This window comes from Strongylocentrotus purpuratus, unplaced genomic scaffold (assembly GCF_000002235.5).
Source record: "Strongylocentrotus purpuratus isolate Spur 01 unplaced genomic scaffold, Spur_5.0 spur5_scaffold_12, whole genome shotgun sequence".
Taxonomy (NCBI): domain Eukaryota; kingdom Metazoa; phylum Echinodermata; class Echinoidea; order Camarodonta; family Strongylocentrotidae; genus Strongylocentrotus; species Strongylocentrotus purpuratus.
In genome coordinates, this window is record NW_022145597.1 from 1,792,987 (window position 1) to 1,807,142 (window position 14,156).

At 37.2% G+C, this 14,156-nt stretch overlaps 1 protein-coding gene and 1 long non-coding RNA gene across 2 annotated transcripts; both read right to left on the reverse strand.

Annotated features, from left to right (window-relative positions):
- Positions 1–2,172: 2,172 nt before the first annotated feature.
- On the reverse strand, positions 2,173–4,503 carry LOC105444668. Its single transcript, XM_030981577.1, has 3 exons — positions 4,009–4,503; positions 3,365–3,518; positions 2,173–2,937 (listed from the first exon to the last, which is right to left on the reverse strand). The coding sequence occupies exons 1-3, from the start codon at positions 4,032–4,034 to the stop codon at positions 2,755–2,757; spliced, it is 363 nt and encodes a 120-aa protein (XP_030837437.1). The 5' UTR covers positions 4,035–4,503; the 3' UTR covers positions 2,173–2,754.
- A 331-nt stretch (positions 4,504–4,834) lies between these two features.
- On the reverse strand, positions 4,835–9,812 carry LOC105437106. The gene is made up of 3 exons (XR_970473.2): positions 9,141–9,812; positions 5,574–5,796; positions 4,835–5,129 (listed from the first exon to the last, which is right to left on the reverse strand). It is a non-coding gene; the product is annotated as an uncharacterized LOC105437106 (long non-coding RNA).
- Positions 9,813–14,156: the final 4,344 nt, after the last annotated feature.

Consider the following 14,156-nt stretch of genomic DNA (forward strand, 5'->3'; position numbering starts at 1 on the left):
GAAACCAAAAAGTATAACCAAGAAGGGAAGAAGCCTACTAGTAGAATGTACCAATACCAGGCAAGCAAACTCACTACGAAATGTTACCGAATTGGCGTCCATCCAAACAAAGACGTCGGAGTGGGTCCCCTTCCCCAAAACAAAGGGGGCAATAGTGGGGATTCCACTCGACGTCACGGATGACGAACTGTTATTCGAATTGAAATCCCAAGGCGTCATTCATGCGCGCCGTATAATGAAACGAGTAAAGGGTAATCTGACAGGCACCACTGCTTTTTGTCTATCATTTGAATCGAACCGTCTCCCTGCACAGGTATCAATAGGGTACATGATAAAAAGAGTTACGTACCCCCGGTACAACTTTGCAATAAATTCCAAGGTTTTGGTCACTTACAAGATAACTGTAAATATAATCTTAGATGCGTGAGATGTGGAGACAGCCACACATCCGATAAATGCCCCTCTGTTGATAATCCAACATGTTTTATGTGTACTGGGAAACATAGCGCAGCGTACGAGGGCTGCCTCCTTTGGGCAGAATCTATACACGAGATGACAAATAAAGAAATATAACAATATTTTAAAATGGCATTAGAACGCTTAAGGGCTCCATTGCCATGGTGACGAACTAAATCGTTTGATATTAATCCCCCAAACCAGACTCATACTATGTGTATACAAGAATCATGAATAAACAATACGAACCATAAAACTTGATTTACTTAATTTCACCCTAACTATTAAGAATAGATCCCAGGAGAAAGGAGATGGATGTGCCATGTATATTTGAGATGGAATCTCATATAGGATTATATCAACAATCTCAACCAAGGATTACCTAAATTCGCGATTACACTAAATAAATTCAATTGTGACGTAATTAATGTTTAAAACCCTAACCTGATTGATCTTGAATTACTCAATTCCTTAATCAATAACTGGAATAAAAACATGATTTTATGCGGGGATTTGAATAGTAACAATCCACTATGGGGTAGTACAATTATTTAAAAAACGGCGAAAATGTAGAGCAATTCATATTAAATAACCTTTTTCTTTTGAATAATCAGTGACCGACCCGTATTGATTCAGGAAATGTCGCCCTCTCGTGCCTGGACCTTACATTAATAACTCCGTCTCTGGCTTATAATATGCCTATGTGCAGTTGCTAACACTATCCTCGGTAGTGATCATGTTTTAATTGATAGTGCACACGCTCCACTCCCTGGGGATTCACTCAACTGGTAACTGAATATCGTAAACGAAAGCTTGAAAACTGGTTCCTTCTTCACGATCTGGAAAAAATTGCTTGTTTCGGTAAGCTTTTGTTTTGCGAAAGCTTATACCAGAAACGCACAATTTTTCTACTGATAGTATAGTATTAATGACTGCTTTGAGAGAAATAGTTGTTTTATTACGCTCAAGGGAAGGTTAGAATTGTGCTATTCCCCGAGGCTTGCCGAGGGGAATAGCCCAATTGTAACCTTCCCGAGAGCGTATGAAAACAACTATTTCTCGAATATTAAAGCAGTCATTAATACTTTTATATGCCGAAAAAAAATAGACTAAAAAATAAAAAATAAAAAATACTTTTTTTTTTGGTCGAAGATGAGATTCGAACTCTTGCGTACAAAAGGTGATGTATCCAAAGTCAGCGCCTCAGACCTCTCGGCCATCGCGCGTTATTAACATGCATGGCAGTTTTGTACAATATATACATTAAAATGGATTGAAACCGGCTTCGCGTGTGATGAATGCTTCGCAAAAGCTCCATATACGGACTCTTCTTTTACTTTTGCAATGCATATTGGCACGAACTTAGATCAAGATCTATCGGCAGATGTTGTTTTTTTGTTTTTGAGAGTTAATTTTCGTCTTCATGTCAACAATGCAAGATAAAATTGTCGGTAAGATCGATCGAAATTCAATTGTATTGAAATTGCCGACCAATTTTTCGCACACGTATGGTATCCTCCATCGCTCAAACCATTTTTTAACATGTAAACCTATGGGGTAACCATGGAGACTGACCTATTTTTTTAATAACCATGGTTATTAAAAATATTGAAATGTTTTATGCATGGTTACCGGGAATTTTACAGGAACAGTTGAAGTTTATGAATGCAATTCGACCAATCAGATGGCTGGATTTCTTAAGTGAGGTATATAATGAACTTTATTCACTATTAGATCAGTGAGCTACAGAAGCTATAGAGAGAAAAACTTCCATTTTTCAAAACCCATTCTTTTTCAAATCAAACAATTTCATATTCACAATAGCCAGATTTCTATAAATAACCATTTGAAATACCTCGCTTAAGAATATTTTTCAAACGAGTACATGTTTCCTTTTCTGATACAGATAATACCTATGGATATTAATGGGTGAACATATACTTGCCATGGCAACATTTGATCTGGGCTTTATTTTATCAAAGATATAGGGCTAAGTTAGGGTTGCACTTGGGTTTTATCAACAGAATGGCAAACAAGTCTAAATTAAAGCGGAACAACTCTGAGAAGTAGACTGGTGAAAGTTTGGAAGAGATCGTCAACGTCATTTCCTAAATTCATCATTTTCCGTATCATGAAGGGTTACTTGCTTCTCCCCTTCCACTTCCTCTTGTCTCAAGCATCCTCTTCATTCAAACCGCTCTTACTTCTGTCTATCTTCACCATATAAGGAGCAAGTTATCGAACGTATGCTAATGTAGGCCATATGATCAATACCAAATATGCATGGAACTGTGCAGTTTAATTATCAAACCTTAAGATCACACTAAAGAAACTCATAACATGATAAGGAACCTGCTTGCAGATGATCTGGCACATCCTAGAGCATGCTGTGGGATCTATACCAAACATGGTCCAGTAGCAGTTCATCTTGGCCGGCATCTGCGAAAAGACAACACCATGCATTTTGTAAAGAAGCGCCACCTGTGAATAGAAAAAAAGGAATAGAGCTAGGATGATTCTACAATCAAACATTATAGAGTACCGAAGCAAACTTAGGAGTGTTTAAAATGTATCCTACATATATCGTGTGTAAGAAATGAAAATCTAATGCTATTTTCATTCGTTACACGATCACGCCGCATAGTGAGATATCTTTAAATCGACTAGATATAATTGTCAAATTCATTTTTAATTATGTACAAATATTTGTATACAAGTCCAGACAATAAGTTTTTGGAATTATACATTCAAAACTTTTTTTAAAGCCAGTTTTTTTGTTGTCAAACACATGGTGGGAGGTTCCTTGCATTAGAACTCTCCAATAAACCATTGGATTCATAGAACTTTTCTTAGTGCTAGTAATCAATCTGAAGTCAGATTCGTGAATCGGTTTAAGGTAATAACTCACCTGTTCAAAGAAGGTGAGTGTGTGATGCAAGAAAAGGGAATGGTGCTGATGAAGTTGAAGAGCGACCAAAAACAGTCCATCCACAAACTCTACCAGCTTCTTGACCGTGTTCATCGGGTCAAAGTACGCCTCCCGAACAGAGAATACAGATGAACTGCACGGAGAGAAAAGATATGTCATCAGTATTGTTGTTGTCCCTGTTGATGCTGTTATTTTGTTGTAGTTAATATAATAACTATTATAACTAATTTGGTTCGATGTGGGGGATTGGAGTGTTTTTAATCCAGGGTGCAAAAAGTAGTTGTCAAAATAGTAAGTGCCTTGGATTAAGGATCTGTGTCGTAATATCATCCTCCTTAATCAGAATCTTCCCCGTCTCCTGTACCTTAATCTTTAATCCTTCTATATGTACTGGAAAAGTGGTTGAACATGAGAAATATTAAAATTGAGGTACATTTCACAAAGGATATTGTCCCTTTGCCCTCCACATATTTTAGTGGAACATGTCACTTACATCATTCACATATACAAATGTCCCCTATCCTTTCCTCCATTATGTAATGGAACCAAGCATTTTGAAGGTTAAATTTTTAACGTTTTATTGCTGGATCTTGTAACCTAAGTGACTGTGACTTTATATGTACCTGGAGTGAAGGGGACGTTCCTTCATATCATCATCCTTCTCCAACAAGACCTCCTCTGTCTCCTCCACCTTCTGCCTCGATGCTGTCTTGTGATACCGGCTAATCTCGTAGGTTACGTAGTTCCGCAGAAGGTCAGTCAGTGTGTGAAGGACCTGGCACTTCAAGTAGACAGAAGAACTAAAGAACAGCGTCCGAAGAGGTTCGAGGACAAGGTCGTAAAGGACTAAAGTCCAAGAAAAAGAAGATAACGATATGAGGAAGGTTTAAATTTGTTTTTTAAACAACGGTGTATTTTACAGTCACATAGCTTGTATGGGTGGGCTCATATTATTCTTTCAACTAGTCATTTCTCGAAACGAACACTAAATTTTATAAATACTGTATCACCACTGTTCATGGTCAATCTTTGTAATCGATGAATACCACTAAAATTGCGTGAAATAGGGTTAAAATGTTGTGATAAAGCCTTTATTTGTACCCGGAAAATATACCTCAAAGTCATACGTTCGTTCACATTTGCAAGCAGTGTCGTTTAATAGGTGGCTTTATTTAAAATCTCGTGTACAGATTTTGCGCTTGGTTTTAAACCAAAGCATTTGTGGACAGCTTTGGTGTAAAACACTCGATTAGAGGTTCCGTGGACATAACAATCATAATAATATATTAAATTTATAAAGCACTTAGTACAACTTCTTTAGCGCCTTACAAAAATACAAAGTAACGTTAACCTACAAATTACAATAATATAATACATGATACAACATTCTAATAACAAATTCCTAATAACAATCATATATAAAGCATGTAATAGAACTCTCCAATATACCATTGGATTCATATAACTTCAGGTTTGTAGGTATGCAAAGGGACAAACCATCTTTAATACAGAGGTCTCGTGAGGGCATTTCTAAGTGCCAGTAATCAATCTGAAGTCAGATTCCTGAATCAGTTGAAAGTAATAACTCACCTGTTCAAAGAAGGTGAGTGCGTGATGCAAGAGGAGAAAATGATGCTGGTGAAGCTGAAGAGCGACAGAGCACAGTCCTTCCACAAACTCTACCAGCTTCCTGACCGTGTTCATCGGGTCAAAGTACGCCCCCGGAACAGAGAATACAGATGAACTGCACGGAGAGAAAAGATATGTCATCAAGTATTTTTGTTGCCAATGTTGTTATTGCTGTTGTTTTGTTGTAGTTAATATAATTATGATTATAACTAATTGGGTTCAATGTGGGGGATGGGAGAGTTTTTAATCCAGGGAGCATATTAGTAGTTGTCAAAATAGTTAGTGCCTTGGATTAAGGTTCTGTGTCGTAATATCATCATCCTTAATCCGAATCTCTCCTGTCTCCTGTATTTTAATCTTTAACATTCTATATCTACTTAGAAAGTTGTTGAATATGAGAAATATTAAGATTGAGGTACATTTTACTTACATATTCACAAATAAAAGTGTCCCCTATCCCTTCCTCCCGTATGGAATGGAACCAAGCATCTCGAAACTTAAGATTTTAACGTTTAATTACTAAATCTTGAAGCCGAAGTGACTGTAACTTTATATGTACCTCGAATGAAGGGGACGTTCCTCCATATAATCATCCTCCTACACCAAGACCTCCTCTGTCTCCTCCACCTTCTGCCTTGATGCTGTCTCGTGATACCGGCTAATCTCGTAGGTTACGTAGTTCCGTAGAAGGTCAGTCAGTGTGTAAAGGACCTGGCACTTTAAGTAGACAGAAGAACTGAAGAACAGCGTCCGAAGAGGTTCGAGGACAAGGTCGTTGAGGACTAAATTCCAGGAAAAGAAGTACATGCAAATAAAAAAGGTTTATGTTTTTTAAACAACGGTACAATATACAGTCAGACCGCAACACGCTCGATAATGAGCATATCATGCGTGTGTTTTCGTGCGTCTCAAAACAGCTCGAGAAATAATATCCACAAACGAGAAGTAACGATATCGTGCGAGAATATTGCAAGGGATGACGTAGACTCCATTTACTCCTGTATGCAAATGCAGTTGTTGAGCAGCCGTGTTTGTCAATGTCCAAACTTATTACAATGTCATGAAATTATTTTTTATATAATTCTCTCATTGATTTTACATATCACAGAGGTTAAGAAGACTGGCCTATATGAGGAAACTTCTCCTTTGGTTTTACTTGTTTTTAATATGGGGATAATGTGGGATTTTTTTCCATTGAAAAGGAATACTGGATGGGTTGTTCCAAATCCTGTTTAAAATTAAAAAAAAACCCTGAAATATCTATACAATTTGAGGGTAGTTTGGTTACAAACGATGAATTAATCCCATCTGTGCCAGAGCTAGTATTAGGAGTTGCATTTAGTGCCTCGTTTAGTTCATCGATGGTAATGGGTTCATTTAATACTTCAGCATTAGAATCATTATTAAATGGTGTGACTCTTAGTTGAGTACCGTATTGCTTAACTCAATTGGTTTGAATATCTGAATAGTACTCGTAAAATTGTTAGCTTTGTCAGAATCATCCTTGAGAGCTTTCCGATTCGTTTTTTTTTTAAATATTGTATAATGTTAGATTGGGGGTGGGTTATGTATTTAACCTTTTTCAAATTTGTGTAAGTGGGGTAAATCTATTTAGGGTTTAACAAAACAAAATCCCAATATTCCTCTTTTGCTTTTCTAATGCATAACTGGGCCTCGCTTTTTTCTCTTTGAATTCCAGCAGATCATCCATTTTCATAGATTTTCTGAAGACTATATTTGCTTTATTTCTCTTTGCAAAAACTACTAAGCACGATTTACTTCACCATGGGATTGGAGTTTTGCGTGTGTTGTTCTTTTGGGGGGAATCGCTGCGTTAGCAACGTCTCTTATTCTCGCAATAAAATTATCATAAAGTGTTTGCGTCTTTTCGTCGTAAACATTATCTAATTTCATATTTTGTAATATGCCTGTATATAAATTCCAGTTAGCCTTATGTATCGCTAATAGAGAGTTAGGGTAAGTCGGGTGGTAATCGGGATGTTTGAAGGACTAATGTGGATTTGTATTTCAATATAAAAGTGTTCGCTACCAAGGGTAGTGTTGGTTACTGCCCATAGGCATTTGGATGCCGGGGACGGAGTTGATAATGTAAGGTCAAGGTACGAGAGGGCGCTATTTCTTGAATCTATACGGGTCGGTCAGCCGTTATTTACAAGAGGTTATTTTTACCATTTTTAAATTTGTTTTTACTACCCCATGGTGGATTTTGACTGTTGAAGTCCCCGCAGAAAATCTTGTTTTTATTACAGTTATCGAGTAAGGAATTGAGTAATTCAAGATCAATCAGGTGAGGGTTATAACAATTTATTAAGTCACATTCGAAATTATATAGTGTTATAACGATTTTAATGTATAATCTCAATAATAAATGGAACATTCCTCTCCTTTCCTCTGAGATTTACTCTTCAATATTGGGGTGAAATTAGGAATATCAAAAAATGTATGGTTTGTATTGTTTAGCCATGTTTCTTGTATACAAATAATATTTGGTGGATTGAGGTAATTAAATATAAAATGCCATAGTATAATTGGAATATGTGTCAACATCTCGTGCATGGATTCTGCCCTCGCTTTAAAACCAAAGCATTTGTGGGCAGCTTCCACCACGATTTTGATTCTAGCACTTTAAGCTTTGTTTCCTTCCAGATTTTTCATAACGATAACTAAATATGCGATTAATTAGTTGAAATTCTGAGCTGGCTCCGACTTGTTTTGATTGTTTACCGCATCTTTTATTTTTGTCCACTTTATGGTTAGACTTTACTTTATCAGTATATTTTCAGTCGGTGTTATTTGTGGACAGGTGGATGTGGGGTTGTGGGTATCGAGGATCAATGTAACCTTTGGTTGTGTAGTTGTGGGCTTGAGAAATGTTGGGTTAACCCTGAGTTTCTTTCTGCAGTTTGGGTGGTCTTTGTTTTGGGGCTGTTTTGGGCCTGTTTTGTTGCTTCGGTGTAGATTAATTTTTCTGTAAATTGAACAGATTATTAGTATTAATTTCAGGCGGTGTCCTTTTTTGGGGTGCCTCAGCATAGGATATCCTTTTACTTGCTCCGGTACAAATTAGTTTTGTTCTGTGAATTTAACAGGTATCTGTTTTGCACTTTTATAAAGAGAGCAGCCCTCGTATGCTGCACTATACTTCCATTTACACATAAAACATGTTGGATTGTCCATGAAAGGGCTGTCCCCACATCTCACACATCTAAGGTTATATTTACAGTTATCCTGTAAGTGACCAAAACCTTGGCATTTATTGCAACGTCGTACCGGGGGTACGTAAATGGTAACCATTTTAATCATGTTACCTATTGTTACTTGTGAGGGGAGACGGTCAGTTTCAAAAGAAAGACAAAACGCAGGTGTGCCTTTCAAATTTCCCACACTCGCCCCATAATTCGGCGTACGTGAATGACGCCTTGAGATTTAAGTTCTGATAAAAGTTCGTCATCCGTGACGTCGAGTGGGATCCCCACTCACTATGAATATGGCGGAAAAAGAAAGCGGACAAAATATACAGTTCCTCGGGTAGACAAAGGAACATCCCTTCACTGTTATTATGTAAAAATGTGTAGAACAGGTGAACATGAATGTGACACCTGTTCTACACATTTTTACATAATAGCAGTGAAGGGATGTTCCTTTGTCTACCTGAGGAACTGTATATTTTGTCCGCTTTCTTTGTCCGTCATATTCATAGTGACTATTGCCCCCTTTGTTTTGGGAAAGGGACCGACGTCTTTTTTCAATACACGCCAATTGGCTACATTCCGTAGTGAATTAGCTTGTCTTAATGTTTGTAATTCTACAAGTTGGCTTCTTCCCTTCTTTGATATACATTTAGGGTTTCCTATGGAATTATGTAGGTCTCGGGTTACTGGAATTGCGTGTGCTCTTGTTGGTGATTCAGCATTGTCGATAGAGGTTATTGTAATCTTATATCTTTGAGCTACTTTGTCTTGGGTGTAGGTACTATTCAGCCTAGGATTTTGTTGACACTCTTTTCAACAGATTAATTTTTGGTCTTTAGAATCCCCAACTTGCAAAGGGGGTTTAGCCATGGTGCATTATAGGTAAAAGGGTGCAACTACCAATGTAAACCTACCTTTGAGACGATGCCTTGTTTCCCTCTATAAAAGCCGATATCCAAGGGAGCCAACAAGCAAAATATACAATCAAAGAACAAATCAGTGAACGAAAAGGTCGCTGATCGCCGAAATAAGGACGCCTGGTTCTCAACGCCGCTCGAGCTGCTCAAGCAGTCACCTTTTCCATTCTGTAGCTGAAGCATAGTTGATTTTGTATTTGGTCGTTTCTTTATTGTTCCAATTGCTCGTTGCTCCAAAATGCTCCGTAATAACTGTACAAATGAAATAGATCGAACGGATCATAAATTAACTGTTCATGAATTCACACACTTAGAGATAACCTATTGACTCTCATCAATTATTTGCACCATACATGCTCTAATCAGTCCCTATATTTGTATCATTTGCTTTAACTATTTTCCTTATCTCACACATTTACTTGTACTGCGTATAAACTAAAAACAACTATATCTGTAATCATGCTTGATTGAACCAAGTTAGACTTCTGACATACCCCCTTTTGTATCCTTCTCAAATCACTTCCTTCCATAATTGCATTCATCTTTATAACTAAACCATCTATAAACTTTTAATATAAACCACAATGTATAAATCATCTGCTAACGTTCTAATATTATGCACCCAAACTACCCATCTTTGTACATTAACTCAAACTAGGCAATTCTGAATTAAAATTCTTGCATGCGTGTACCTCTCAGTCGCGTGCCGTAATCTACATTACATAGCAATCAATAACATTTGGTATGTGAGCCGACTCCGTCTGTACGTTACACCCATGTAATGTACAAAGCGAGTTATTTGTGCATCATTCAAGCATGTATACACAACAGTCATGACACTACACATTAACAAAACTTCATTCTGCCTTGCTATGTGCACTAAACATCCATATTGCACAGATTTCATCAACAAATGGTGCCATTTCCTCATAGCAAATCTAGTAGCCTGTAGATTTATTTTATTTTGTAGCATTCTTTATTGTGTAGGGGTGAATTGAAACGAAATGCCAAAATGAGTGGGGGCAGACTTCGGACAACGTATTAATTATAATGGCAGTCGAGTTGGTGCTCTTTATTCTATCTGGACCCACTACTATACGCGGGTTAAAACGGGGTCATGAAATCAGACAAACGAGAACAAATAAATAAATCTTAAATAGGCCTATATCAGAATTCTTCGACATGGATAGTATCATGTTTGCCACAACCAAAACCTTGCAAATATTCACTAACGGCCAATCCCGACTTCAATAGTCGTACGCCAAAGCCCAATGGACCCTGCACACAAATCAGGTATTATACACGTACATGTAGTCTACAGGCATATCCTGCGTATTCAGTTCATGTACGTGTAATCTATATGTACATTGATTAGTCACACCTTCTTCGCATTACGTAACATCTTTCTCGCCTTAAATTACATCTTTCTGTAAACAAATAGTATGTTCTTTGAACACAATGATTCGTTTATACCAGGATATGAACAAAACATAGCAGCAATTTAATTAAATATAACATGTTAAACACGAATTAAAACTAAGCCTTGCTTACCTATAAGTAGGTTGAAACAGGATGAGTATAGAGTGAACGATATTCACAACCAGAGGCGGCACGCGTCTTATATTTTTCGTATGGCAAGCCCAGATTGAGCTCGCGAAGGAAACCCGCGTATGCGCACTCGACTCGCGAAGGAAACCAGCGCATGCGTACATGGATTCCGATAGGGTTGACAATAAGGTCAACGGTATGGTATGTAATCCCGTAGGATTTTGTTTGCCAAAGTTGATTTTTTTTTCTTGCTGTTTTAGCTTCAAAAGGGTCCCAATTGGCCAGAAATGATGGGATTCAAAGTTTCAGACCCCTCCTTCATTTCATCGGGGGTCCATATTGGGCGCCAAAATTGCTTATATAACGCGCAATAGGGAAATTTGGTGTCTTCGAGAAAATACACCAGTTTACAGTTGTATCAGTGCGCATGCGCAGACAGTTGACCTCGGGTCATTGGCCCCGGAAGCGGGGCCAATAAGCTTTGACCAGTGGTATTTATGCGTAAATTAAGATTGCGCCCATGCAAATAATGATGTGAGCGCACAACGCAGCGCGTAGGCAGTGATATCATCAAAATTTGCATGGGCGCAATCTTAATTTACGCATAAATACATGACCTCTAGGTCATTGGCTTTGTTTAAAATGGCGCACACAACTGTAAACTGGTGTATTTGGAACCCCATCAATACACCAGTTTATAGTTGTGTGCGCCATTTTAAACAAAGCCAATGACCTACAGGTCATGTATTTATGCGTAAATAAGAATTGCGCCCATGCAAATTTTGATAATATCACTGCCCTACGCGCTGCGTTGTGCGCGCACATCATCATTTGCATGGGTGCAATCTTAATTTACGCATAAATACCAGAGGGCCAATGACCCGAGGTCAACTGTCTGCGCATGCGCACTGATACAACTGTAAACTGGTGTATTTCTGATAGCTTGGACCCCAATGAATAAAAAAATGCAAACAAAATGCAAAAAAAAAAAAAAAAAAAAAAAAATCAACTTAGGCACAAATATCCTACGGGAGCTGTTTCAGTGACATACCGTACCACACTATAATAGTAATTATACAATCCGAAGTTTCATCAACTCATCGTTAGCTCAATTGGTAGGGACAGCGTGTTACTAATATAACTTTGGAGTTGGCTTGAGGGTTCGAATCTCAGTATTTATTCAGTTGTTTTACCTTTATAAATAGTAAGGTAAGGCAGTAAATAATCAGAGTATAACTGTTTGTAACCTCATTGCGAGATTTCGTAGCTTGTTATGTATGCAAAGAAAAGGCAACATCATCATCAGGATGAAATTCAAGAATGTTGTTACAAAAAGAAAATCCCCTCTGCAATGTGTCTTTTGTCATTCAGAATCGGTGGGATATTACCATAAATTAAAAAAACAAAAACATTCTAAATATCTGTACTTTGTGTAAAGTCATTCAGTCTTGATTATTCCAAGAGAGGATTAAATAATTTTCATGCTGGCAACATGGATCAACCACAAATGCTCCATGCTTGCATGCACATGAGCGCAGTGTGCTGTAAAAAAATATCAATCTACTATAATAAAATGAAAATAAAAAAATAACAAATAAGAAAAGAAAATAATACACAAATTGTTGTGTGCCTTATTCAGTCTTATAAAACAAATTTTAATGCGCATAGCATTTGAACACAACAACGGACTTTTGCCTTTTCTTCCCTTTTTTTTCCTCATCTAATCAGAATGGAACAACACTCGGCAACATTTTTCAAAATACTCAAGATATCACAGGCCCCACTTTTTAAAGAATTGGTTTTGTTGTCAATCTAATAATAATAATAATAATAATAATTACATGTATAGGGCGTTTTATACTTTCAAAGCGCGCAGGTACACTGTCTAACTTTGTAGAGGGGAAGAAAAACAGAGCAAGAGAGAGAATCCAATTATTATATACATGATAACCGAATGAACATATTAAACTTCTCTCAAACGGTCCCGGGCATTTCTTTTGGTTCTCCATTCATATTATAGTATTAATGACTGCTTTGAGAGAAATAGTTGTTTTATTACGCTCAAGGGAAGGTTAGAATTGTGCTATTCCCTGAGGCTTGCCGAGGGGAATAGCCCAATTGTAACCTTCCCGAGAGCGTATGAAAACAACTATTTCTCGAATATTAAAGCAGTCATTAATACTTTTATATGCCGAAAAAAAATAGACTAAAAAATAAAAAATAAAAAATATTTTACATTTTTGTCGAAGACGGGATTCGAACTCTTGCGTACAACAAGAGGTGTATCGAAAACCAACGCTTAGACCACTCAGCTATCACGCGCCGTTAACATGCTTGGCAGTTTTCTCTAATATATACATTAAAATGGATTGAAAACGGCTCCGCGTGAGGGATGCTTCGCAAAAGCTCCATGAAACGGACCCTTCTTTTACTTTTGCAATGCATATTGGCACGTACTTAGATCAAGATCTATCGGCAGATGTTGTTTTTTTGTTTTTGAGAGTTTATTTTCGTCTTCATGTCAACAATGCAAGATAAAATTGTCGGTAAGATCGATCGAGATTCAATTGTATTGAAATTGCCGACCAATTTTTCGCACACGTATGGTATCCTCCATCGCTCAAACCATTTTTTAACATGTAAACCTATGGGCTAACCATGGAGACTGACTTATTTTTTTAATAACCATGGTTATTAAAAATATTGAAATGTTTTAAGCATGGTTACCGGGAATTTTACAGGAACAGTTGTAGTTTATGAATGCAATTTCGACCAATCAGATGGCTGGATTACTTAAGTGAGGTATATAATGAAAGTTATTGTTAGAAGAAATTTGACCACGCGTCTTCTCACAATCAAGTTTGGTTGGAATGTCACAATCACTACCCGATCTAAATATTTGCATTCGTTTAAAAAAGTTTGCACTGCTTAATCAGTCTTCTATAATGAATATCAATGCACTTAGTATTCGAAAACCACGTCAACTCGTTTCCTTCTCTTTCTCCCATTCTTATTTCATCAAAACGAAACAGCAGCCGGCAACATTTCTTCTAACTACTCAACACTCCAATAAATCAGATGGCATCCTCTTCAAAAGAAGTGATTTTGTTGCCCATCCAATAGGCCATTTTCGTAATGTTACCAAATTTGATACATAAGTCTTTGTGAAGTGCCTCAATACAAATTATTTATTCACCTGATAAGAATAATAGTATTTCGATAGTCAGAATGCAAAATGCATATATTAAGTGTTGCTAGGTAGGTCAAGCCAAAATGTGTGTCCTACCTGACACGAACTAATGTATGCAGTTCGGATTATGTCTATTGAAATACTATTACTCTTATCAGGTGAATGAAATAATTTGTATTGAGGCACTTCACAAAGACTTATGCATTTCATTTGGATACATTACGAAAGTGGCCTATTGTTATACACATGCTAACCGAAAGAACATATTTGACCTA